Raw genomic sequence first — 27960 nt, forward strand, 5'->3', positions numbered from 1 at the left:
AAAAGATCGAGGATTTCCCAATATTGGTTATATTTATAGGATTATAGTGCTTTAGAACTAAGAGGGATCCTGGAGACCTTTTATATTCAAAATCCCTCATTTACCAAATAAGGACATTGTGATGTGGTGAGAGTAGGTGACTTGTCCAAGTGTCAGGTCTGGACTACATACCAGGTCTTTGGGCTGTCCAGTTAGCACTCTCACATTTTCTCTCCAGTGTGAAGTCTCTGATATGTTATGACACAATAGAACTTATCTTCAGCACAAATCCTCATCCTTTAGAACATTAGGTTATTTAAACCTTCTGGTGTAAAGGAGTGTTTTGCATTCTGAATTAAGATTTCTCTATATGGTTTCTTTGCAGTGGTATTATCTGATATAGTAATTTATACTTCAACCAGAAGATTCCTAAAATTATTACATTTATTAGGTTTCTGTGTTACATGACTTATATGATCATTATTGAAGAGTTAATCCTGGTGAAGGGTCCAATGAAAACTTAACTCATGTATGAGTCCTCTGATGTCGTGTAAGGTTTGTACTCCTACTGAAGGCTTTTCCACATTCGTTACATTGATAGGGCTTCTCTCCTGTATGAGTTCTCTGATGCACTATGAGGGATGAATTTTTAATGAAGGCTTTTCCACACTGATCACATTCATAGGGTTTCTCACCAGTATGAATTCTTTGATGTTCAATAAGGTATGCACTCTGGCTAAAGGCCTTTCCACATTCATTGCATTCATAAGGTTTCTCTCCAGTATGAATAACCTGATGTACAGTAAGGGAAGATCTCCCAGTGAAATGTTTCCCACATACCATACATTCATAAGGTTTCTCTCCAGTATGAATTCTCCGATGTTGAGTGAGAGATGAATTCTTACTGAAAGCCTTTCCACACTGATTACATTCAAAAGGTTTTACTCCAGAGTGAAGTCTCTGGTGTTCTATAAGGTATGTACTTTGGCTAAAGGATTTCCCACATTTGTTACATTTGTAGGGTTTTTCTCCAGTATGATTTCGTTGATGTAGAGTAAGGGTAGAGCTCTTACTAAAGGCTTTTCCACATTCACTGCACTCATAGGGTTTTTCTCCAGTATGACTTCTCTGATGTACAATAAGGTGCATGCTCTGACTGAAGGCTTTCCCACATTCGTTGCATTCATAGGGTTTTTCTCCTGTGTGAGTTCTCTGATGCACTGTAAGATTCATGCTTTGGGTAAAAGCTTTCCCACATTCGTTACATTTGTATGGTTTCTCTCCAGTATGAATCCTTTCATGTTGAATAAGGGATGAATTCTTACGGAAAGCTTTTCCACACTCTTTACACTGATAGGGTTTCTCTCCAGTGTGAGTTCTTTGATGAACAGTAAGGTTCATGCTCTGGCTGAACGTTTTCCCACATTCATTACATTTGTAAGGTTTCTCCCCAGTATGAATTCTTTGATGTACAGTAAGGGAGGAGCGTTCAATGAAGTGCTTCCCACATACATTACACTTAAAGGGTTTCTCCCCAGTATGAATCCTCTGGTGCTTAAGAAGAGATGAGCTCTGGCTGAAGGTTTTCCCGCATTCATTACATTCATAGATTTTCTTTCCTACAAACATACTTTGAGTTTTAATTAATTCAGAATTCGGTTTAGTGTCCTCTTCATGTGAATTCTGATTATGGAACCTTTGTCCCACAGGAGTACTTTGTTGTATATCTAGGACTGACCCCTGACTAGAACACCTGTCAAATTCATGATCTCCACGTGTCCTCCTCTCAGGGAGGGTTTCCTTATGAGTAATGGCCACTTGGTGCAGATGTCTGTCCTGATTTTTCTGTTGCCCATCTAACCAATTATCAGGTTCCCAGGCTTCCCCTAAAGAAGGCCAGAGACCTTCCCTTTCCATTATTACCCCATAGGATAAATCTTCAGTAATGCTGAGCTTTGTAGTTGATTCTTTGGTTTCAAGTCTTGTGTCCTAGTCTGAAAAAAATAAGAAATTCAAACATACATTGGTTTCTGTGCTGGGAGACAGAAAACTACATAAGGTGGGAATGAGAGAAAGAAACAGACTGACTATAGGACACGTGTGAGAGCTTTCAAAAATGTCCCTATAATTTGGAAGAAAAACAGAAGGAAGGGAAAGAACAGTGAACTCGTTCATAAATAACAGGAGAGCTAGAGGAGGTGTTAAGCAAAGAAAAGAGTAAGCTTATGTATACAAGAGGAATGGACATTGAAATCACTGACCACTTGACAAGGCTGAATAATGAAGATGCAATAAAGAGGAAATCTACAGACAAGCTGGGATCAGGGGAGGCAGAGCAGAAAGCCCTGCCACATTGTGCCTGGTATTCCCATCAGCAGTTTTTTTCCCCCTGCAGTGCTGCCGCTAATTCTGACACTGAATCATTGTACAACATCACAGTGTGACACTGTGAAAGATGTTGGCTCTGGAATCAGATATGCTTGGGTTTAAACCCTGGCTGTTAACTTACCCTCTCAACTAATTGTTTCTCCGGGCTTGAGTTTTCACATATAAAATATGATAAAAATAATCTGATGAGGATAAAGTAGGATAATACACATAAACTACCCTTAGGGAATATGCTTGTTTGGAACATAAGAAACCACAACCTACTTGAAACTTAAGGGAGGATGACACAATCTAAAGTTCTCCCCTCCCCCACCAACAACTTCCAACAGATTATAAGTTTCTCATTCTTTTCAGGTAAGAGAGTCCTACAAGGCCCTACCCTGTCCAAAATATCCATTCATTAGAGATGTGAACTGGTGGCAGGGAAAGGCAAAGTAGGATCTGTTGAGCTGCTTGAAATAGGACTGAAGGACTCTGTGGCCACTCAGATTTTATTTTCTCAGATCCACTTCTTATCCTAGACAAAATGGCTTGGCAACAATGGGAGGCAGAGGACAGAAAACTAAAATCTGAAAATCAGCTGTCAGCTTGATCAAAATTACCAGAGCCAAGATCAACACTGAACCAACAAACCAAAGGCCTGTGGGCAGGAGGCTTTACTACGAAGCATGAGGTATGCATTAACTGGACCTCCTTGCAACCTGGCCTACTTATATAAAGAAAGAGAAGAAGTGGCAAGCCTCGCAATCTCCACTTCTAAAACACACACACCACCAGGTAACTGCAGAAAGGACCTATTCAACCAAATGTTAGTATCAACACTCAACAAATGAACTGGAAACTGCCTCCTGCCCCATCACTCTATCATATCCAACTGTCCAACTAAAACTGTACCCAATAAACAACATAAAGGCCAAAGGATCCATTCACATTATTAGACAAATACAAGAACTTCCCCTGTTCAAAGATAACACACAGAAAATATCAAATTTGGAAACTATGTAGAGGTTCAAGAAATAAATTTTTAAAATAGTAAAAATGAGAATGAGGAAAAACATAAAAAAAACACATGAAAGTAAACACTGGAAAAATAATGAAATGCTTTCAATCAAAAGGCATCAAAAAGGAAAAACAAAAACAGTGTCATTGGGAGGAGATCTTTGCAATACATGGCCCACACAATACAGGACTAGAATCTGTTTTCCATAATCTGGAAAACAATGTTTGTGGAACACTAAGTCCACCAGAAAAATGGGCAAAAGACTTAAATAGGCACTTTAAAAAGGACACCTAATGGTGAGTAAATAAGCAAAGATAACCAATCTCAACAGTAAGCAGGGGAGGGCAAATTAAAGTTCCAGTTAGATTCTATTACCACTTCCACCTGAGTAACAAAATTGAAAAGTGCAGATAGCTTGCCCAATGTAGAAAGCAGTGCTCTAGGGATGCCTGAGTGGCTCAGTGGTTGAGCGTCTGACTTTGGCTCAGAGCGTGATCCCTGGGTCCAGGACTGAGTCCCACATCAGGTTCCCTGTAGGAAGCCTACATCTCTCTTTGTGTCTCTGCCTCTCTCTCTCTGTGTCTCATGAATAAATAAAATCTTTAAAAAAAAGAGAAAGCTGTGCTATAATGGGAATTTTGACATACCACTGGTGGGAATGTAATCTGGTTCAGGTGTTTGAAAAGGTTTAACATGACCTAGTAATATACAACAGGCACACAGACTATGATTTAGCAAACCCACTAGTTGGTGCATGCTCTTAAGGAATCTGCTTTGCAAAGGCACACAATTCATAATTTTTAAGGTAACATTGTACATAAGAGCAAAAAACTGGAAACAACCCAAATGCCACCAACAGAATGGATAACACCAACAGAATGGATAAACAACCCAAATGCCACCAACAGAATGGATAATGGATAAATTGTGAAATATTTAATAGAATAGAAAGAAATAATAGATTTCTATTCTATTTCAATAGAATAATTGAAAACAATGCATGTTAAGGATGTCATGTTTCTGTCTCCTCAAAATTCATGTGTTGAAGCCTAATCTCCAATAAGATAACTTTAGGAAGGGGAAGGCCTTTGGAAGTCATTAAGTCATGAAGGTAAAGCCCTTATAAATGACACACACAACAGAGCATGCTTCCTCTCTCTGCTATCATGTGAGGATGCAGTGTGAAGGCAGCAGTCTATGAACCAGGAGGAGGGCCCTGACCAGGAACCCAACCGTGATGCACCCCTCCCACCCTGATCTCAGACTTCCAGCCTCTAGGAACTATGAGAAATCGATGTCTTATGTCTATGCCACTAAGTTTGGGTGTTCTGTTATAGCAGCCTGAACCGACAGAGCACATTTAACCAACTAAAGCTACACAGAATAATCAGAATGAATAAATAAGGAAAGTCACACAAAAAATATGTATTAAGAGTTCATTTAGATAAAGTCTAAAAACAGGCTAACACTAAATGTTTTAAAACTAAATGATTCCTTTATGGATGGCAATACTATAAAGAAAAGGAGGGAAAGGGAATGATCACAAATGTAAGAAGAGTGGTTATGTCTTGGGTAGAGGTAAGAGGATGTGAATGAAGATGCTCACACAAAGCATTTCTAAGATACTAGCAATGTTCTATTTTAAATCTGGGTTCTAGTGCCTGAGTGTTTGCTTTCCTTATTTTCATTCATCTTTATTATCATGAACTGTAAAGAGAAGTAGTATGGCAAAATGGTTAAGACAACTTTACAGCTAGCCTACCTGGCTCCACTTAGCTGTGTGACCTTGGGCAGGTTACTTAACCTGTTTGTGCTTCTGATTCCTCATCTGTTAAATGGCACCTATTGCATAGTATTGATATTAGAACAAAAATTGGTTAATATTATATTAAGAGCTTAGAGGTATATGTAGATTTTTGCTAAATAGTTCATGTATTTTATATATTCTGTATATAATAACATTTCTAAAATGAGAACAAAATATTTGCTATTTTGAAAAAATATTTGCTATTTTGGAAAATATTAATAATTTTAAGTTGAAATATCACAGTGTACTGCAGAATACTTAATTGTAAGACTCAGTATTATCTTTGTGGAATTTGGAGATCTAATTTAAAAGTTAAGTCTGGAGATTTGCTGCAAAAAAAGAAAAATGAATTAACAATTTTTTTTTAAAAAACAGACCTGAAGTGATTGTTCCAGAAACATGGGACGCCAAAGACAGTGAAGCCATATCTGCAAGGCACTGAGAAAAGACTAATATGACTCAAGAATTGCACATAGCCAGTACTCTATACATATGTAGAGAAAACCAAGACACATTCTTAAATATGAGAGATTTAGTAATTAAGCACTCCTACACTATCCCTGAAATACTACTTATTCAGTTCGAACAAAAGATTTATCCAGGAGGTCCAGAATGCTTAGTATTAGGAATCTATTAATATGTTAACAGGGCATGGGGAAAAGGACATATGACCAACCTGATGGATGCTTCGAAAGTATTTGATAATATCTAAATAATGGGTACTTGGATCCTGATTCAAAAACAAAATTATAAGCCATGTAAAACACTAGAATCCACACCAACAACAGAATCAAGGAAAGGATGCTTACTATTTAATATTGTTCCCCAAGTGTGACCAATACATTTGACAAATTAGAGGGGAGGAAATTTTATTTTTCCCAGATCAGACTGTCTCCCTGGACAACATAAAAGTGTCACGGTAGCTGCTCTCAGAATTAGTGAAGTATTGAGGGGTTGGGACTGGAGCACTAAGAATCAGTAACTGGCTCTTCCAGAACTGGATGAGATTTTCTGATGCTTGCTATTTCGCTATAGCAGGACCTGTTATGTGCACAGCAATATGCTGAGCCAGGATAAAGTTTATTGATTGTTAGCTATTATCATTACTATTATTATTTTATGTCAAACGATCACAGCCCTCTCTTCCTTTTTTCCTAAACAGGACTTTTTGAGTGATAAACCCATGCTCTCTTATTGTCTTAGAATGTCTCGTTATGGGGTCTGTATAATTTTGGTGCTCATCAGGACATGAACAAGAGCTCCCAGGACCAAGGGGTCTGGGAGAACACAGATCCTTCAGGCTTTATGGCTGACATGGGTCATAGTAGAGGTGAGGAGCCTGCAGAGAATTGGGGTGGGTACAGTAGTTAGGCAGCAGGTCCTGCTCTTCCTAGGGCAAGTCAATTTATTTCTTTTTGTCTTTCTTCAGTACCCTGTGTAGTAGATGAACTATTCCTTCTACTCCACCAGACTATTTTAATATTCACCTGAGTGGGCTTCCTACTTAATACTCTTGCTACTGTACAGTGCATTCTCTGTATAGCAGCCAGATTGATCCTCTGAACATGAAATATCTCTTCAAGAAATGTCTACTGAGCCAGGTGCTGATTAGGGTGCTAACAATGAACAAAACACATTTCTGGCCTTAGGGAACTTATATTTCCGTGAGAAGAAGGGCAATCAACATAATAAGTAAGTAAAATACTTAGAAATTAAGTGGCATACCTTATAGAAAAAAATAAAAGCAATAAGATGGAAATAGGGAAGAGGACAGGTGAGGGGAATAGTTTTACATAGAGTAAAATATAGTAATTTTACATAGAGTCTTCAGGAAAGGCCACAATGAAATGGTGATATTGAAGCCAAGACATTAGGGGCTAAGAAAGGACCCCCTTCTTGAGGGGAGAGCATCCGACACAGAAGAAACCACCAGTGCTGAGGTCCTGAGGCAGGTGTGGATCTGCCCTTTGAAAGCATCAATAATCTATGGATACTTCTCCATTTATTATGGTCTTTCCTACTAATGGAGGCAAAGACATGTGTCTGTACTAAACAAGAGGGAGACTGAGGTTAGCAGGAAGGTAAATAGAGACTCCGTAATAGAATATAAATTCTGTGTGTATGTGTACATATACGTTAACACACACATAAACACAGGTTGTCACCCAGGACATGTCTGAGAATGATACAAAGTCATATATAAAACACAAATAATAGGTTTCTACATTTAGGGGTAGTGAAGGGTAGCTTCCTGTAGAGCTTAAAATGTTAGAGAATCCCTAACTCTTATATTATAGACATAATCTTTGGTAATAAAATCTACTCAGCTTTTATAAAATAGAGGCAAAACCTAATGAAGCATTCAAGAACTGTACACAAGAAAACCTTAATACAGAAAAAGAAAACAATCATCCAGGGTGCCTGAGTGGCTCAGTTGGCTGAGCATCTGACTTGTCACTTTGGCTCAGGTCATGATCTCAGGGTCCTAAGATTGAGCCCTATGGTGGCCTCCATGCTGAGCATGGAGGCTGCCTCTCTCTCTCTTTGTCCCTTTGCGCCTTCCTTTAACCCCCCACCCCCAGCTCACACACTCCCTCTCTAAAAAAAGAAAAAAAGAAAAAGTAAAAAAAGAAACCTCTAAAAGAAAAATTGGGGGACGCCTGGCTGGTTCAGTGGTTGAGTGTCTGCCTTTGGCTTAGGTTGGGATCCCGGGATCCTGGGATCAAGTCCTGCATCAGGCTTCCCTCAGGTAGTCTGCTTCTCCCTCTGCCTAGGTCTCTGCATCTCTCTCTGTCTTATGAATAAATAAATAAAATCTTTAAAAATAAATAAGAGACAGGAGGAGGGGCAAAATGGCGGAAGAGTAGGGTCCCCAAGTCACCTGTCCCCACCAAATTACCTGGATAACCTTCAAATCATCCTGAAAATCTACCAATTAGGCCTGAGATTTAAAGAGAGAACAGCTGGAATGCTACAGTGAGAAGAGTTCACACTTCTATCAAAGTATGAAGACGGGGGGGGGGAAAAAAGAAATAAAGAAACAAAAGGCCTCCAAGGGGGAGGGGCCCCACGAGGAGCCAGGCTAAGGCTGGGGCGAGAGTCCCCAGGACAGGAGAGCCCCGTCCCGGAGAAGCAGGAGCTTCACCAATCTTCCTGGGCAGAAAGGGGCTCCCAGGGAGTTAGAGCAGGACCCCAAGAGGGCGGGGATGCCCTCAAGCTCCCTGGGACAGTAACAGACACCTGCACCCCAGGGAGAGTGTGCCGAGCTCCCTAAAGGGCTGCAGCTCCCGCAGGCTTGACCCGGGAGCAGGTTGGAGGGGCTCAGGCAGCAGCTCCATGGTGGGGGCTGCGGGGCGGAAGCGCGAATACAACAGCGCAGGCCGGGAGCACAGGGCGCCAGGACACAGCCCAGGATCCGACCTCCCCCGAGAAATGCAGAGGCCAGGAAGCCCAGGACAGCAAGGACACTCCTGCCCCGAGCTGAGCAGATCAGCGACCCCACCCCCAGAGCATCCAGACCTCTGCAGGCTGAGAGCTCTGTAGTTACTGTGGGAGCTGAATCCAGGGCTCCAGAGCCGGCCACCACCACTGTGGTTGTTCCTCCGGGAGCCTCACGGGGTAAACAACCCCCACTGAGCCCTGCACCAGGCAGGGGGCAGAGCGGATCCCCCAAGTTCTAATACTTGAAAATCAGCACAACAGGCCCCTACCCCAGAAGACCAGCTGGACGGACAAGTTCCAGGGGAAGTCAAGGGGCTTAAGGTATACAGAATCAGAAGATACTCCCCCGTGTGTTTTTTTGTTTTTGTTTCTGTTTTTTTTTCTTTTTGATTTGCTTTCCCCACCCTTTTTTTTCCTTTCTTTTTCTTTCTCTTTTTCTTCTCTTTTTTTTTCTTCCTTTTTTCTTTTTTCTTTTTCTCTTTTCTTTCCTTCTTTCTCTCCTCTCTGTTTCTCCTTTTCCCAATACAACTTGATTTGGCCACTCTGCACTGAGCAAAATGACTAGAAGGAAAACCTCACCTCAAAAGGAAGAATCAGAAACAGTCCTCTCTCCCACAGAGTTACAAAATCTGGATTACAATTCAATGTCAGAAAGCCAATTCAGAAGCACTATTATACAGCTACTGGTGGCTCTAGAAAAAAGCATAAGGGACTCAAGAGACTTCATGACTGCAGAATTTAGATCTAATCAGGCAGAAATTAAAAATCAATTGAATGAGATGCAGTCCAAACTTGAAGTCCTAACAACGAGGGTTAACGAGGTGGAAGAACAAGTGAGTGACATAGAAGACAAGTTGATGGCAAAGAGGGAAACTGAGGAAAAAAGAGACAATTAAAAGACCATGAGGATAGATTAAGGAAAATAAATGACAGCCTGAGGAAGAAAAACCTACGTTTAATTGGGGTTCCTGAGGGAGCCGAAAAGGGCCAGAGGGCCAGAATATGTATTTGAACAAATCACAGCTGAAAACTTTCCTAATCTGGGAAGGGAAACAGGCATTCAGATCCAGGAAATAGAGAGATCCCCCCCTAAAATCAATAAAAACCGTTCAACACCTCGACATCTAATAGTTAAGCATGCAAATTCCAAAGATAAAGAGAAGATCCTTAAAGCAACAAGAGACAAGAAATCCCTGACTTTTATGGGAAGGAGTATTAGGGTAACAGCAGACCTCTCCACAGAGACCTGGCAGGCCAGAAAGGGCTGGCAGGATATATTCAGGGTCCTCAATGAGAAAAACATGCAACCAAGAATACTTTATCCAGCAAAGCTCGCATTCAGAATGGAAGGAAAGATAAAGAGCTTCCAAGACAGGCAGCAACTGAAAGAATATGTGACCTCCAAACCAGCTCTGCAAGAAATTTTAAGGGGGACTCTTAAAATTCCCCTTTAAGAAGAAGTTCAGTGCAACAATCCACAAAAACAATGACTGAATAGATATCATGATGACACTAAACTCATACCTTTCAATAGTAACTCTGAACGTGAACGGGCTTAATGACCCCATCAAAAGGCGCAGGGTTTCAGACTGGATAAAAAAGCAGGACCCATCTATTTGCTGTCTACAAGAGACTCATTTTAGACAGAAGGACACCTACAGCCTGAAAACAAAAGGCTGGAGAACCATTTACCATTCAAATGGTCCTCAAAAGAAAGCAGGGGTAGCCATCCTTATATCAGATAAACTAAAATTTACCCCGAAGACTGTAGTGAGAGATGAAGAGGGACACTATATCATACTTAAAGGATCTACCCAACAAGAGGACTTAACAATCCTCAATATATATGCCCCAAATGTGGGAGCTGCCAAATATATCAATTAATAACCAAAGTGAAGAAATACTTAGATAATAATACACTTATACTTGGTGACTTCAAGTTAGCACTTTCTACACTCGATAGGTCTTCTAAACATAACATCTCCAAAGAAAGGAGAGGTTTAAATGATACACTGGACCAGATGGATTTCATAGATATCTACAGAACTTTACATCCAAACTCAACTGAATACACATTCTTCTCAAGTGCACATGGAACTTTCTCCAGAATAGACCACATACTGGGTCACAAATCGGGTCTGAACCGATACCAAAGATTGGGATCGTCCCCTGCATATTCTCAGACCATAATGCCTTGAAATTAGAACTAAATCACAACAAGAAGTTTGGAAGGACCTCAAACACGTGGAGGTTAAGGACCGTCCTGCTAAAAGGTGAAAGGGTCAACCAGGAAATTAGAGAAGAATTAAAAAGATTCATGGAAACTGAGAATGAAGATACAACTGTTCAAAATCTTTGGGATGCAACAAAAGCAGTCCTGAGGGGGAAATACATCGCAATACAAGCATCCATTCAAAAACTGGAAAGAACTCAAAAACAAAAGCTAACCTTACACATAAAGGAGCTAGAGAAAACACAGCAAATAGATCCTACACCCAGCAGAAGAGACTTAATAAAGATTCGAGCAGAACTCAACGGAATCGAGACCAGAAGAACTGTGGAACAGATCAACAGAACCAGGAGTTGGTTCTTTGAAAGAATGAATAAGACAGACAAACCATTAGCCAGCCTTATTAAAAAGAAGAGAGAGAGGACTCAAATTAATAAAATCATGAATGAGAAAGGAGAGATCACTACCAACACCAAGGAAATACAAACGATTTTAAAAACTTATTATGAACAGCTATATGCCAGTAAATTAGGCAATCTAGAAGAAATGGATGCATTTCTGGAAAGCCACAAACTACCAAAACTGGAACAGGACAAAATAGAAAACCTGAACAGGCCAATAACCAGGGTGGAAATTGAAGCAGTCATCAAAAACCTCCCAAGACACAAGAGTCCAGGGCCAGATGGCTTCCCAGGGGAATTCTATCAAACGTTTAAAGAAGAAACCACACCTATTCTACTAAAGCTGTTTGGAAATATAGAAAGAGATGGAGTACTTCCAAATTTGTCCTATGAGGCCAGCATCACCTTAATTCCAAAACCAGACAAAGACCCCACCAAAAAGGAGAATTATAGACTGATGAATATGGATGCAAAAATTCTCAACAATATAGTAGCCAATAGGATCCAAGAGTACATTAAGAAAATTATTCACCATCACCAAGTAGGATTTATCCCCGGGACACAAGGCTGGTTCAACACTTGTAAAACAATCAATGTGATTCATCATATCAGCAAGAGAAAAACCAAGAACCATATGATCCTCTCACTAGATGCAGAGAAAGCATTTGACAAAATACAGCATCTGTTCCTGACCAAATTCTTCATAGTGTAGGGATAGAGGGAACATTCCTCAACATCTTAAAAGCGATCTACAAAAAGCCCACAGCAAATATCATTCTCAATGGGGAAGCACTGGGAGCCTTTCCCCTAAGTTCAGGAACAAGACAGGGATGTCCACTCTCACCAGTGCTATTCAACATAGTACTGGAAGTCCTAGCCTCAGCAATCAGACAACAAAAAGACATTAAAGGCATTCAAATTGGCAAAGAAGAAGTCAGACTCTCCCTCTTCACCGATGACATGATACTCTACATAGAAAACCCAAAAGTCTCCACCCCAAGATTGCTAGAAATCATACGGCTATTCGACAGCGTGGCAGGATACAAAATCAATGCCCAGAAGTCAGTGGTATTTCTATACACTAACAATGAGACTGAAGAAAGAGAAATTAAGGAGTCAATCCCATTGACAATTGCACCCAAAAGCAGAAGATACCTAGGAATAAACCTAACCAAAGAGGTGAAGGATCTATACCCTAAAAACTATAGAACACTTCTGAAAGAAATTGAGGAAGACACAAAGAGATGGAAAAATATTCCATGCTCATGGATTGGAAGAATTAATATTGTGAAAATGTCAATGTTACCCAGGGCAATTTACACGTTTAATGCAATCCCTATCAAAATACCATGGACTTTCTTCAGAGAGTTAGAACAAATTATTTTAAGATTTGTGTGGAATCAGAAAAGACCCCGAATAGCCAGGGGAATTTTAAAAAAGAAAACCATATCTGGGGGCATCACAATGCCAGATTTCAGGTTGTACTACAAAGCTGTGGTCATCAAGACAGTGTGGTACTGGCACAAAAACAGACACATAGATCAATGGAACAGAATAGAGAATCCACAAGTGGACCCTCAATTTTATGGTCAACTAATATTCGATAAAGGAGTAAATACTATCCACTGAAAGAAAGATAGTCTCTTCAATAAATGGTGCTGGGAAAATTGGACATACACATGCAGAAGAATGAAACTAGACCGCTCTCTTTCACCATACACAAAGATAAACTCAAAATGGATGAAAGGTCTTAATGTGAGACAAGATTCCATCAAAATCCTAGAAGAGAACACAGGCAACACCCTTTTTGAACTTGGCCACAGTAACTTCTTTGAAGATACTTCCACAAAGGCAAAAGAAACAAAAGCAAAAATGAACTTTTGGGACTCATCAAGATAAGAAGCTTTTGCACAGCAAAGGATACAGTCAACAAAACTCAAAGACAACCTACAGAATGGGAGAAGATATTTGCAAATGACGTATCAGATAAAGGGCTAGTTTCCAAGATCTTTAAAGAACTTATTAAACTCAACACCAAAGAAACAAACAATCCAATCATGAAATGGGCAAAAGACATGAACCGAAATCTCACAGAGGAAGACATAGACATGGTCAACATGCACATGAGAAAATGTTCTGCATCTCTTGCCATCAGGGAAATACAAATCAAAACCACAATGAGATACCACCTCACACCAGTGAGAATGGGGAAAATTAACAAGGCAGGAAACCACAAATGTTGGAGAGGATGCGGAGAAAAGGGAAACCTCTTACACTGTTGGTGGGAATGTGAACTGAACTGGTGCAGCCACATTGGAAAACTGTGTGGAGGTTCCTCAAAGAGTTAAAAATAGAACTGCCCTACGACCCAGCAATTGCACTGTTGGGGATTTACCCCAAAGATACAGATGCAATGAAATGCCGGGACACCTGCACCCCGATGTTTCTAGCAGCAATGTCCACAATAGCCAAACTGTGGTAGGAGCCTCGGTGTCCATCAAAAGATGAATGGATAAAGAAGATGTGGTTTATGTATACAATGGAGCATTACTCAGCCATTAGAAATGACAAATACCCACCATTCGCTTCAACATGGATGGAACTAGAGGGTATTATGCTGAGCGAAATGAGTCAATCGGAGAAGTACAAACATTATATGTTCTCATTCATTTGGGGAATATAAATAATAGTGGAAGGGAATAGAAGGGAAGGGAGAAGAAATGGGTGGGAAATATCAGAAAGGGAGACCGAACATAAAGACTCCTAACTCTAGGAAAGGAACTAGGTGTGTTGGAAGGGGAGGATGGTGGGGGTGGGGCTGAATGGGTGACGGGCACTGAGGGGGGCACATGACGGGATAAGCACTGGGTGTTATTCTGTATGTTGGCAAATTGCACACCAATAAAAAATAAATTTATTATAAAATAAATGAATGAATGAATGAATGAATAAATAAAGAAAAGAAAAATTAAACCAGGACATAGAGGTTCTATTCTTTGCTAGATGTACTTGGAAATAAGTCACAGGAAGGCAGGGAAAGAAAGTTATAACCTTTTTGTTCCAGAATTAGAATTAAATCCTAAGGCAGAAATAAAACAAATCTGTGTTCAACTTCTGGTGTGTCATTCCCCCTCTGAGAGAGGGGCTGGGAGTCTACTCCACAGGATGACTATGGGGAGTGAGTCATGATGCCTGGGGAAGAGCTGAGCACAGCACTCAGTCCTCCATTGCTTTCTTGTCTTGGTTTTGGACAGAAGCATACTAAATGGTAGCTTAATCTGGCAGTAATATTGAAGAAAATCTGGAAAAAAGAAGACTTGGAGTTATTAGCACATCACCCATTTTTTGGGCTTTGTCCTCTTGCTCCATGTTTCTGGGTCTTTAGTTTCTCCTCTCTGCTCCACTAAATACACTCGTGTCTATTTGCTGGTAAACAAACTAGAGGCACTCGACCTCTGACTTCTCTCAGCTCTCACCCTTTCTCCATTTCCTGTCTACTGAAATGACCATCTGTAACGTCTTTATGTGTTTGCTCCTTTCCTCATCTACCCCAGCACATTTCCCTCTACACCAAGAGTGCTCTTGCCCAGCCATGTCCTAAGCGTCCTTCTGGCTAAGGCCAACAACACCTTCTAATTCTTAGTTGGCATGCTGTACTCCCACTGCTTGTCTTCCCTTGGCTCTCCTCTCTAAATTCCCTCCTCCATGACTACTCTTTCTTTTTTTTTTAATTTTTTTTTTTTTTTTAATTTATGATAGTCACACAGAGAGAAAGAGAGAGGCAGAGACATAGGCAGAGGGAGAAGCAGGCTCCATGCACTGGGAGCCCGACGTGGGATTTGATCCCAGGTCTCCAGGATCCCGCCCTGGGCCAAAGGCAGGCGCCAAACCGCTGCGCCATCCAGGGATCCCTCTTTCTTTGCCCTTCACTGGGGCATCTTTGGCGTCAAGTCCATCTTCTTGTCCTTAAGGGACCCATGCTTGCTGGGGCAACCCTTCTCATTCCCTCTCCCTGATAATAATACTCATTGAAATGAATGTCACAGATAGGATGATAGCTTTCAAATCTGTATTTTCATCTAATTTCTAAAAATTTTACTTCATGTCATTCAAGATTCACTTAACATACATATATTAAATACCTACTCTGGCAGGCAACATGCCAGGCAGGGGATATAAGGCAAAGTACGCTCAACCGTGACAGCTCAGTAAGCCTGCATACTTGTGACTAGACAGAGATTCAGAGAGACCAGGCAAATGTAGTATGAAATACAATCATAAACAAAGGAAGAGTCTTTAGGATTTAGCTCAATGGGGAAGTTGGAAGACCAGTAAAGGACAGAAAAATCCAGAATCAAAAATACATGCGTTTGCCTCTGCTGCCTCCAGGAAACCCACCAAAATGACAGTGGGATACTGAAAAAGGCATATTAAAACCACCGACATAATCTAGAGAACAAGGGGGAAATGCTGCATACATATACCAAAAACAAAACAAACAAAAAAATAACCTAAATATTCTCATACAATACTTCTCATTGAGAAATCAATGAATCCATTAAAAAAAGATTGCTATTGGAGATCCCTGGGTGGCTCAGTGGTTTGGTGCATGCCTTCGGCCCAGGGCGTGATCCTGGAGTCCCAGATCGAGTCCCACATTGGGCTCCTTGCATGGAGCCTGCTTCTCCCTCTGCCTGTGTCCCTGCCCCATCCCTGTCTCTCATGAATAAATGAATAAAATCCTAAAAAAAAGATTGCTATTAAGGAAAAAGGAACACTCAGAATGAGAAGTTTCATAGAAATTTAAGAATATAATAGAAATTTTTTTCAAAGAAGAATGGAAAGAGTAAGTTTAAGGAAATCTTTATGTCTCCTGGTACTTTTCCCTTCAAACAAGGCCATGTAGTCAATAGTCAACCACAGGGTCTTTGCACCTGCTGTTCCTTGGGCCCAGCATAGTCTGCCACATGGCCCATCACTTTGTGAGTTATGTGTTCAACAGCCATCTTTAAGGAGAGGCCCTCTCTGATCACTCCCTCTGAAATAAGCTGCTGTTAACTGATCTAGTTCCCTTATGCTTATTGCTTTTTCCACAGAGCACTAGGACTTTATGCTTTTCATTCCTGTCCTTTCCTTCCCCCTCCATGCTTGCTTGCTTTATTATGGTCTCCTCTACTAGAGTATAATATCCATGTGGAAACCACCTGTCTTATTTATTGCTATATCCACAGTGCTAGGAACAGGGCCTAATGTTCACAAAATGCTGAATAAATAGGTTATTACATAAGAATAAATATAAATATAAATAGCAATAGTAATCAAATCCACAAAGTCTATAGTAAAGGCAATTAAAGCTATCTTAAGGGATCATTTTATACGTAATAAATTAGCATTAAAAGGCATAAAATATCCAAAGTTGTGCATTGTGTAGCAAGTGATTATAGTAAAATCCTGTTCTTTAAAAAGCTTCCTGGAAACTAGTAGCCATGTTCATAAGATTCTTTGTTCCTGTTGGTGTGTTCTTTTACTGATCTCTTTTATTGCTTTATACTTAGGTAGCCATACACTATCTAGAGTTTAAAAAAAAAAGTGCCTGTCTCTTTAGAAAATGCATAAGAAGAAATGGTGATCAATACTTTCATATTGAATAGAGAATATAAGGCTGTAAAATGTATTTTTTCAGAGAAAAGTCAGCAATAACCTCTAACAGAAACTTCATTTGTGAGGGGGATTAGAAACCAGTTAACAAACACTGAGAGGCATTAAATGCTTAGCAGAGAATGGGATGCAGATTGAAAATTTAGGAATGAGAAAGGAAATGTATAAAATATGAGGTTACTGGTGAAAATAACAAGGCTAAAGTCATCTTTATTTGTTTTAAATGCAGACAATAAAACATGTATACAAGTTTGCAACTCAGGGATAAAAACATTAGTTTCCTTTAAGAAAACTGACAAGGGTTTAAATGAAGAAGGGAAAGAAAGCCACGGATATAGGTAATGGCTGAGAAGAAAGACTCGTGAAACAGGAAAGAGAATATTAAGTGGAGGAAGAAAGAGAGAGATTCAAAGTACAGATGAAGACAGAGAGGCAATAATAATTGGTCACATTTATGGATGTTCAAGGCAATTATAATAAGTGCTAAAATGTAGTAACTCATTTAACCCTCTACAGTATCACCTCCTTCCATAGTGAGGACTTTTGTAAGACCGAAGGAGGATGAGTGGTGTTAGTAACATAGAGGCCTTTGAGAGAAGACAGTTCAGGGGTGCAGGTCTCCCCAGGAGACCCATGAAGCTCTGCAGTGATTTCTCCCACGGGGACACACCTAGTGACAAGTCCCTGCAACCTGATCCGTACCTGGAGAGAGGCACGGTGAAAGTTCTTTTGTCATCCAGCTCATTCTTCCAGTTCCAGCTGAGAAATCTCATTTGATTTGGAAAGCTGATGCCCTGCTCAGGAGGAGAGACACTAAATTTGGCTTCTGAACTAAGTGTAAAAACCACTTCCAGTACCTGTCCTGTCCCTTCCCCTTCAGGCCTTCTGAAGCTTCCATTTTCCATTCTATGTCCAAAGAGGACACAAGCAACTATCCTCAAACAATGACCTATCACTGTTTGGACTGCAACTGCAAATTCCTCAATTTCAGCGGTTACACAAGTGTCAGTAGGTGGGGCACAATGTCAGTAGGGAGGTTTTGAGTTATAACGAGAGATCCTTACCTAGTGAAGCCAAGTCCCTGTCCTCCAGCACCACTGTCTCATACAAGTTCCTTTGAGCAGAATCCAGACGAATCCACTCCTCCCAAGTGCAATTCACAGACACATTCCGGAATGTCACTGACTCCTGAAACTATAAATTCCTGCTCAAAGGATTATGCCAATAAAACCCCCTGAGGGAAGTGGGGGGAAAAAAGCAGCATTAGAAGAGACAAGACAAAGAGATCTGTGTGAGAAAAATGTGTTACCTGCCAAAAGAAACTCAACAAAAAATGTACATTATCATGAAATAATGTACAATATCATGAATAAATGTAATACCAGAAGTGCTTGGGGTCGCCTGGATGGCTCAGTCAATTGAGCATCTGACTCCTGATTTCAGCTCAGGTCATGATCTCAGGGTCGTGAGATTGAATCCTGTGCCATGCTGCATGCTGGGCATGGAGCCTACTTAAGATTCCCTCTCTCCTTCTGCCTCTCTCCCTACCTCCACCCATCGTGCGCTCTCTCTCAAAGAAAAAGAAAGTGCTTTGGCATGTAAAGACAGGAAGAGGAGGTACTAGGGAGTAATAGGAAAGGCACTGAGGCTGTTCTAGATTTCCACTGGAGAAGGATAGGTGCTGTTTTGATGGCCTCCCATTTACCCCATTGGTAAAGGAGGGATCCCCGCCTTGCAGAGTACAAGATGACTGAACACATGACACCCAGCACCAGACAGAAGGCACTGAGCAGTTTATCAGCCCAGGGAAGGAGGAATTCCTCCGTATGCAGGGCCACCAAGGGGCTGCACTTGTGACCCAGAGGGGCTTTGTAATGACAGGAGAGTGAGGTGAATATGCAGGGTTGCTGTGGGAAGATGCAGCCAGCTTGTTTGAACAATTTCCCGGGCTGTTCCAGAGACGCGAAACCCATCAGGTTGAGGACTGGACTGGGAGGAGTGCACCTGGTCTGGCTGACAGTACAGCTAGCTGGGGAGGGTGCCTTTCCTGCTGGGCTGGGGCAAGGAGACCAGGAGAACTCAGAGCCGGGTCTTCAGAGCCCCGCAAGGCTCAGTGTTGTCAAGGCTGCACATGGAATTTCCGGCTTTGCTGAATAGGTGGAATCCCAGTTCCTGGAGGGAAAGCATGTACAAACAGGATACTTGTAGAATATGGTTGAAAGGACCAAGAAAACACCCAGCTTGACTTGAAAGTGTCATTTTGAATTCATAAGCCCATTTCAGCCTTGTTCTCTAGCCCTCAGACTAGGAAGTAAAACATAATAGGCATTCAGTATCTGTTTAATGAGTGTGATGGTTAATTTTATGTGTCAGCTTGATGGGCTAAGGTATGCCCAGAGAGCTAGTAAAGCATTATTTCTAGATGTTTCTGTGAGGGTGCTCCCAGTGAATCAGTAGACTGAATCAAGATCAGCTCTCAGCAGTGTGAGAGGGCACATCCAGTGCCAAACAGAACAAAAAGGCTGAGGAAGGACTAATTGCTGGCTCTGCTTGAGCTCTGACAGCCACCAGCTCCCTCCCTCAGATGGTCTCTTAGCTCTTGTGCCTTCAGACTTGGACCAGTACTTACACCCTCAGTCCTGATCTCAGGCCTCCAGGTTGGGAGTAGAACTACACCCTGACTTTCCTGGCCTCCAGACCACAGAGTGCAGATCATGGGTACGCTTCAGCCTATGGTTATGTTTCTTTCCTTTTTTTTTTTTTTTTTTATGGTTATGTTTCTTGGAAGAAGCCTGACTAGTACAAGGAGGGAGCACTAACCCGAGTTTCACATTTGTACTGAGTTTTGCACTAATAGGAGACTCACACACCTCACCTCATTTAATCGATATGACAACCCATTAGATTTTTAGCACCAAAGTTATTTTCCAGATGAGGAATCTGAAGATCAAAATAGTTAAATAACTTTTCCACAATCTCACAGCTGGGACTCAAACCCAAGGTCACCTCTCTCCTTGTGTTGTGAGAGGAGAAGGCCAAGAAAAGAACCCTTGCAGCCAACCTCCATCAGAGCGGTGTGAGAATGTGGGCTGGGGGAGGGAGAGAAAGGAGATTCAGGACTGCAGGTCTGGGAGGAGGGAGTAGGCCAAACTGAAAGAGAGTTGCCAGTTGGAAAATGAGCTAATTTCAACAGAGTGCTGAAGGCAGAAGTTAGCTTACAGTGGAAGATAAGGAGTCAGAAGCAGTTAGATGGAATTACTTCAGACTTATGTGGAAAAGATGGGAGAGGAGAGTATGGAAAGAAGTAAGGACCAGGGAACAGGGATAAAGCCATGGGGAGGCTTTCAACTAAGGACAGAGAGCGCTGTACCATGTAAATGGGGAAAGGGGAGAAAAGGCCTGGATGCCAGAGACGGGACGTAGCCCACGTCCAAGAAATGTGTGTATTTTACATCCTGCTTGCTGTGAACTTCTAGAAAAAGTTCAGCACTGAAACAGAGTTCATTCTCTTTCTACCTCATTATTTTCTCCTAATATTTAATCAACTATATCAACATAAAATGTTAAAAGTCACTTACAAATATTGTCAAGAGATGTAGAGGTAGCTACTTGTAGGACAACATTACACAGCAGAATTTCCATTTTATGAAAGGAACCAAGAAAAAGCATCAGTTTAACGAATGTAAAGAAAGGAAACAGGAAACCATAATAAAAATAAATAGATAATCAGAAAAAGATACTTGTATAACAACATACATGAATAAGTTGACTTTCTCTATTAAGAGATGAAAACACGGGGAGCCCAGGTGGCTCAGCGGTTTAGCGCCGCCTTCAGCCCAGGGCGTGATCCTGGAGACCGGGATCGAGTCCCACATTGGGCTCCCTGCATGGAGCCTGCTTCTCCCTCTGCCTGTGTCTCTGCCTCTCTCTCTCTCTCTCTCTGTCTCTGATAAATAAATAAAATCTTTAAAAAATAAAAAAAATATTAAAAAAAGACAAAAACACTAAAATTGGTTTCAAATCTAGGACATACAAGAGACATACCTAAAGCACCAGAAAGTTAAAAAGTGTGTGGGGGGGGGTGGGGGGTGGGCAGAGACAAGATACAGCAGGCCAGTGCAAATAAAAAATGCAAGAAAAAAGAAAAAAGAAACTGGGCTGAGAACATACGAGTATCAGATAAAGTAGAATGTATGTGGAAGCATACAAGGGGCTTATGCTTTATAAGCCCCTTCTTTGAGAAAAAGGTAACATCAGAAATAGGATATTCTCTTTCCAAAAATTAATGTACCTTTTTTTGTTGTTTTTCAAAAATTGCCTCATTAGCTGAATATATTGGGCAAAATTAAAAGCCCAGATTCTGACTCCTATGGGCTGTCTTCCCCCCTTCCCTGGATTCCCATTGGCTTTAGTGCAAAGCTCCCAAGAGTGTCCCAGAGCTGGTCTCTCTTATGAAATATCCTGTGGACCTCTGACCTGTAGACGGGCTCCTGAATGATTTAGGAAAGTAAGAGCATTTTAAAAGGCTAACGTGGCGCAGCGGTTTGGTGCCTGCCTTTGGCCTGGGGCATGATCCTGGAGTCCCAGGATCGAGTCCCACGTCAGACTCCCAGCATGGAGCCTCCTTCTCCCTCTGCCTGTGTCTCTGCCTCTCTCTCTCGCTCTCTCTCTTATCATGAATAAATAAATAAAGTCTTTAAAAAAAAATTTTTTTTAAAAAGCACAGGGTAAAGTAACTCATGGTGTTTGAAATAGCAGCTTCATGGTCTGATTTGTGTAAAAGGTTTCCTTGAACCTAAAGATACAGACTTTTTGCTATTGTTATCTTTGAAAAGACTGAGGATCAAATGGGATAAATGGGAATATTTTAAATGATCAAAGTATAATTTATAAAAAAAGTAATGACAGTGATGAAATTTGATGCACTACAGCAATAAAATGTCTCAGATATAATTCTCAGCAATCTGATTTTTATTTAAGATTTATTTATTCATTTATTTGAGAGACAACACATGTCTACATGAGCCTGTGGGTTGGGGGTGCTGCAGAGTCAGAGGGAGAGAATCTCAAGTGGACTCCTTGCAGAGTGCAGAGCCCAATGTGGGGCTTAATCCATGACCCTGAGATCATAGCTGCACCAAAACCAAGAGTCAGAGGCTTAACCAAATGAGCCCCCCAGGTGCCCCATCAATCCAGTTTTTTAAAAAAACCGCAATCACAATAGCAACAAAAAATGAAACCTCAGAATACGCTTAATAGGAATATGCAAGATTCTTGTGATCAGACTTAAAAGCCATAATAAAGGATCTGAATAAAATGAAGGGTAGTTTTTTCTTATTCAATAGGAAAAGTAAACTTTGTAAAAGATGGTTGTCTTCCTCAAATTGATATAGATTTAATGGAATTCAAATCAGAATTGCATACTTTTTTAAAAAAAGATTTTATTTATTTATGAGAGACACAGATTGAGAGGCAGAGACATAGGCAGAGGTAGAAGCAGGTTCCCTGCAAGGAGCCTGATGTGGCATTTGATCCCAAATCCCGGGATCACGCCTTGAGCTGAAGGCATACGCTCAACTGCTGAGCCACCCAGGTGTCCCAAGAATTGCATACTTTTTAACTTACTATTAGAACTTGGTAATAGTTAATAAAATTTAACTATAACAATAAATGTAAAAGAGCAGTGCAGGAATTAAAAATTTGAAATGAAATAACATTTCATTTATGAAATAACAAATTCTAAAACAAAATAGTGTATTATATAGCAGGAATAGCAGCAGGAATTGAGCGGAATCCAGAAAAACTTGTGTAATATATATATAAATATAGTATACATTAAAGGCAGCATTTCCAATCTATGGAGAAGCAGCAGATTATTCAGGATATTACATCAGTTGGAATTCCATCTCCTCAAGAGTGTCAACTCTGGCTCTGCCCAGCTAAAACAGACATTAAACTCCACCATGCTGCCCTGCTGTGTGGCTATCACAGCACCTAACAGTAATTATTAGGTGCTTATTATTTCCTCAGTAATTATTCCTTCTTCTCTCCTGCCTCCCCTTTCTGTAAGGCAGGATCTAGGAGAAAGGGACCTAGTCTGTCTCACTGCCATTTTCCCAAAGTCCAGAATACTGCCTAATGCGTGGTAGGCAGGTGCGTACTCCCTATTTAGCAAATGGATGGATGATGAAATGCTATACCACATTGTTAAATGAAGTTAAATTCCGACCTCACATTATATACAATAAATTCCAGATAGCTCAGAGAATTTAAAATATGTCAATTTAAAATGATAAAACTAATAGAAAATCTAGAAAAATATTTATATAATGTTAGATACAGAAAGCCTTTCATAGCATGATTCCAAAGCCAAACAAAGGGGAGGAAAGGTAACTGCATAAAACTTCAAAACTTATTTGTAGCAGATGTTATAAACAAATTTAAAAGAAATGACAGGGAATAAATAATATTGACAATTTATGGCAAAGGATTAGTATCAAATCCTGCATAAAAGGCTTCTTTTATATACAAACCACCCACTATAAAACTGGGCAAGGATATAAACGTATTTAAAAGGCCTGAAGAATGTACATCCATGCTTATTTTTGAGGATAGTTGTAACAGGCCTAGTATGTATATTCAGAAAAAGAAAAGCTTAAAAGCAAATACAAGTCATACTTGGGGGATTCATAGTCACATCATCAGCCTACAAAGGAAAGATGGAAAAAGTAGAACAGTTCAAATGCTTCACTGATACATCCCAGGTGTAACTGTCTAGATCATCCAAGACAAAGACTGGGGAGCTGTTCCAGGTTAAGGGAGGCTAAGGAAATGTGACAGCTCAATGCCAGTTATGATCTGGATTGGGTCCTGGACCAGATAAAGGACATTTGTGTCAAAATATGTGTTAAGGTTTGTAGATTAGCTAACCATGTCCATGGCAGTGTCCTCACTTGTTAATTGTATTCTGGTAAAATAAAATGAAAAGCTTGTTTTTAGGAAACACATACTAAGGTATTCAGAAATCAAACCAGTGATTGCCTGGGGCCGGGGATGTGAACAGAAGGGGGTGATGACACTTTCTGGAGTAATGAAAACATTCCATAGCTTGATTGGGGTGGTGATTATGTTAGTGCATAAATTTGTCAAAACTCGATGAATTTAATATGCTTAAAATGGATTATTTTATGTAAAATTACACCTGGAAAAAAAAGCTAATTTAAAAACTCAATTAACCCTATTTTAACTAAATAAAGTAAAATCAAGGCTCCTGACAATCAAAAGACAACCTTCATCAACCAAAATCTTCTGAACACTCCCTCCCAAACCTTCTTTTCCAGAAACTCCCTCTTTCTTCCGCCTATTTTTTGAGTTATATCGCCTTTTATAACTGAGCTTGATAATACTAAGGAGAGAAAGTAGTACAAAAAGAAATCACAACAGTTAGTACTTGTCTCCATGAAGCCTTTTTTAAACTGTTTCTTTTGATAAATACACAAGTGACATATCTGAGAGAACCCTAATACATGATCTTATGAATAGAGAAAACACCACGAGTCTTGTGGGACTGCAAAGTTAAGTAAGCCTAACCTTAAAGCAAACAAAAAAACTGAAGGTCTCCTGGGGCCAAGTCCCCTTGATTTCTCCTTCTTTTTCCAGAGAAGCAACAACTTAAGGTTCTAGTAAAAACTAGCAGGTTCCATATTCTTTCTATTTTTTAAATTTTTATTTATTTATTTATTTGAGAGAGAGAAAGTATAAGCAGGGGGAGCAGCAGAGGGAGAGGGAGACCCAGGCTCCCTGCTGAGCAAGGAGGCCAATACAGGACCAGGATCATGACCTGAGCTGAAGGCAGACACTTCACCAACTGAGCTACCCAGGTAGCCCTAGCAGGTTCCATTTTCAAAGTGATCTCTCAGGGCAAAAAGCCCTGGGCTCCTCACTACTTTTTCACCACCTGATTTCCTTTAGCTTCTTCCTAGAAAAGCTAGGAACATGCTGACTCCCTTATCAAAATTCTTCCTCTTCCACCCCCATGCCTATCACCCTGCCAGACACACAAACTCCCCCTTCCTAATACTTGACCCCAAACTTTGTATCTGATTCCCTCTCATTACCAGTCACTGCTCCATTTGCTCCACCTCCAAAACTAAAATGCCAAGCTAAAATAATGCTAAGAATGCCTTACCAAGTACCCTCTAACATTACAGTAACCATGCTGGGCACTTTTTACTTACATTATTTCCCTTGAACGTTCAACAAACCTATGAGGTACGTATTACTAAATGAAATAAGCCACATGAAATGCTTAGTAATATCAAGTAGGTGTCTGTCATCACCATGAGGGAACTTCAGGGAATTCAGGTTACTCACCCAAGACAATGCAGCCATCGATAGTAGAGTCAGGATTTAAACTTGGGACACTTTAACTCCAGGATAGCAAATCTTGTCCAGTTATATCCATCCCACCCTACTTCTCCTGGTTGCCACAAATCTTGGAACACTGACAATCTGGGTACCTGCCATACTTACTATCACGTTCACGTATAATCATCCTGACTGTATCTTGTAGAGATATGACCTCTTTTATGTTCCCTATAAGCACCCAGATCATCTTTCATGACTAACAGGCAGTGTGGGAAGTATCCAGCATTTGGAGACCTCAGCAGCCCCATCCTCTGCAGTGATGCCCCCACACAGCACAGGAATAAGTAAGTGGTAAGGAGTAAGGGAGAAGGTTCAGAGAGAAAGATGAGCTCACCTGAGCTGCTGATGGCAGAGGCCCAACAGCCATTGCCTTCTCTTTCCTTCCAGCGCCGTCCTTCCTAGGAGATAGGCAGGATCCAGAGGAGGGAGAGCTGAAGGAAGGAAAAGAAGCCATGAGAAATGAGACTCCTGCAACAACCACAAATTAAATACCTACAGATCAACCAAATAAGAAATGTATAGCACCTACTTAAGGAAAACTATAATTTTTATTTATGAAGTTTATTTTGCTAAGCTTACGTAGATATATAAAGAAGGATGAACAGAGAGACATACTGTATTCCTGGATAGGCTGTCACCATATCTAAATTGTCACTTCCTTGAAATTACCTTATAAACTTAACATGTTCCTAACCAAGTTATACCTAAGTAATAGTATTTTTAAGATAATTATGGAAAAGATTTTTTTAAGTTAATTGTGTCATTTGACAGCCAGGAAACATGTGAAAGGGAAGAGTGGTGAGGGAGAATCTGCCTGCCAGATATCATAAAGCTATAATAATTAGAACACAGTGTTCTGGACCAGGCTGAGTCATTCATTCACCAGATAGTGTTGACCACCTACTGTGTACCAGGCACAGTACAGGCTGAGGGGATGGTAAATTACAGCCTAAATAAAACAAATAAACAAGTTCTCTGAGCCCTCAATTAAAATCCTACCAACAAAAAAGAGTTCAGAAAAAATTTTATATATAAGAATTCAGTGAAAAAAAGAATTAGTCATAACTTGGAACAAGGGCTTATCATTTGGAAATGAATAGAAATTGTACATAAAATCAAACTAAAGTACCAGAAGAAAGGCAGATGAACAATTTTGTGATAATGGGAGAGAAGTCCCCCTAACAATGATGTCAAAGACCCAAACTTGAAGGGAAGGTTTTTGTTTGTAACCTTATGAAAATGCAACGTTTCTGCCTAGTAAAACACTGTATATCAAATACAGAATTTAAAAACAAAACTCAAAATTGCATCAAAATATTCATTAGTGTTGAAAACAAACTTAAACAACCCTATAGTTTGCACCTCTCAGAAAGTTGAATAGGGACACCCAGACTTGTTGTGGGTCCATCAGGCACTCTTTACATTGCAGATGTTCATAAACTACTGCTTTTCTGGAATAAGACAGAGGGTATCAAAAGCCTTGCAGTATGACTCTGAAGTTTCATCCAAAGAGATTTAAAGAATGAGACTGGAATGCAAAGATGTATGCAGCCAGATGGCCTATATTGTTTTTAACATGAGGGGGGTAAAAAAAACCTGAGAAAGAATCTAAAGGCCTTAAAGGGAGGATTGAATATGGCACAGACATAGTTTTCTCACACTCTTTAAAATGACAGTTGTTTTTAAAAACTGGTAAAACTCGATGTTTTCAAAATATTGTTTTTTAAAAAATTTATTCTCCACCTGGTCCGATTGGTATTTACGTAGATAAAAACATTTGTAAAAAATCGTGGAACTTAATATTTGTGCACCTTAAAATCTTTCCAAATGTATTTCAAATCGCAGTTTTAAAAGTAGAGAAAAGGACACTAATGTCCACATCTTTGTGTAAAAACAAAGCCTCTCTATGCCAACATGCCAACATGCAGATTTTGAGTTTTCATATAATTTTTTTTCTTTATGCTCCTCTGAATTTTCTAGTTTTCCTATAGGGAACTTTCTTTTTGGGGGGTGGGAGGGGCGGAGAAAAATTGCTTTAAAAAAAGAAATTAAAGGATTCCCTGAAATAGAAATCTGCACGGGTGGGCCTCCCCATTCTCAGGAGACGGTGAAGGGGAGCGGGCGCCAGCGCCGCTCGGAATCGGAGATCACAGAGGGCGCGTCCGCCAAAGGAGGCGGACACAAAGGGCAGGTGCTGCAGCCCTGACCGCGCACCGGGTGCAGCACCGCCCGAGACTTCCGAAGCCGGGCCCGGGGAAAGCCCGCGGCAGGGTGGAGCCCTCGGGCCTGGGACGGTCGCACCAGGTCCCCCGCCCTCGCCGCTCCCTCCCGACAGGTGGCGGCCCTCCGCTCTGGGTGTTCCTACCCGGCCCGGATCCCGGGGCGAGAGCGCGCGCACCTGGAGCGAGCGGCCCAGCGCCGCGCAGGGTCCCATCCGCCGCCGGCCCCGCCCCTCAGGGGCCTCGCCCAGCCGTCCTGGTCCTCCCGGCCTCCTGCCTGGTCCTCCGCCCGGCGCCACCCCAATATGGTGCGTCTCACGGTGGCCCCACACTCACCCTCTCGCGGCGGAGCGGGAGCCACCAGTGCGAACGCAGCCCTGCCGGCGCCTGCGTCCAGGGCGCCAGACTAC

At 41.0% G+C, this 27960-nt stretch overlaps 2 protein-coding genes and 1 long non-coding RNA gene across 11 annotated transcripts in view; 1 reads left to right on the forward strand and 2 right to left on the reverse strand.

The window, feature by feature from the left end:
- The window catches only part of ZNF454 (zinc finger protein 454), a 57567-nt gene extending 29797 nt beyond the window's left edge, over nt 1–27770 (reverse strand). The window contains exons 1-2 of the mRNA XM_072840541.1: nt 27730–27770; nt 25666–25762 (exon numbers count right to left, since the gene is read on the reverse strand). The gene's annotated coding sequence lies outside the window, so the exon portion shown is untranslated. The remainder of the gene's footprint in view (nt 1–25665; nt 25763–27729) is intronic.
- Nucleotides 1–27960, forward strand: part of LOC140641137 (uncharacterized) — a 66192-nt gene that overhangs the window by 3829 nt on the left and 34403 nt on the right. The window lies entirely within an intron of this gene.
- Nucleotides 406–27928, reverse strand: ZFP2 (ZFP2 zinc finger protein). 7 transcript variants are annotated; one of them, XM_072840548.1, is made up of 6 exons: nt 27887–27928; nt 25666–25762; nt 17969–18098; nt 17607–17698; nt 5130–5209; nt 406–1973 (listed from the first exon to the last, which is right to left on the reverse strand). In XM_072840548.1, the coding sequence occupies exon 6, from the start codon at nt 1894–1896 to the stop codon at nt 505–507; it is 1392 nt and encodes a 463-aa protein (XP_072696649.1). In that variant the 5' UTR covers nt 1897–1973; nt 5130–5209; nt 17607–17698; nt 17969–18098; nt 25666–25762; nt 27887–27928; the 3' UTR covers nt 406–504. The 7 variants fall into 7 exon arrangements, with proteins under 7 accessions (XP_072696649.1, XP_072696646.1, XP_072696644.1 ...); XM_072840545.1 differs by lacking the exons at nt 5130–5209; nt 17607–17698 and adding an exon at nt 18909–19076; XM_072840543.1 differs by lacking the exons at nt 5130–5209; nt 17607–17698; nt 27887–27928 and adding exons at nt 18909–19076; nt 27730–27772.

The sequence above is a fragment of the Canis lupus genome, chromosome 10 (genome assembly GCF_048164855.1).
Source record: "Canis lupus baileyi chromosome 10, mCanLup2.hap1, whole genome shotgun sequence".
In the NCBI taxonomy this organism is placed as follows: Eukaryota; Metazoa; Chordata; class Mammalia; order Carnivora; family Canidae; genus Canis; species Canis lupus.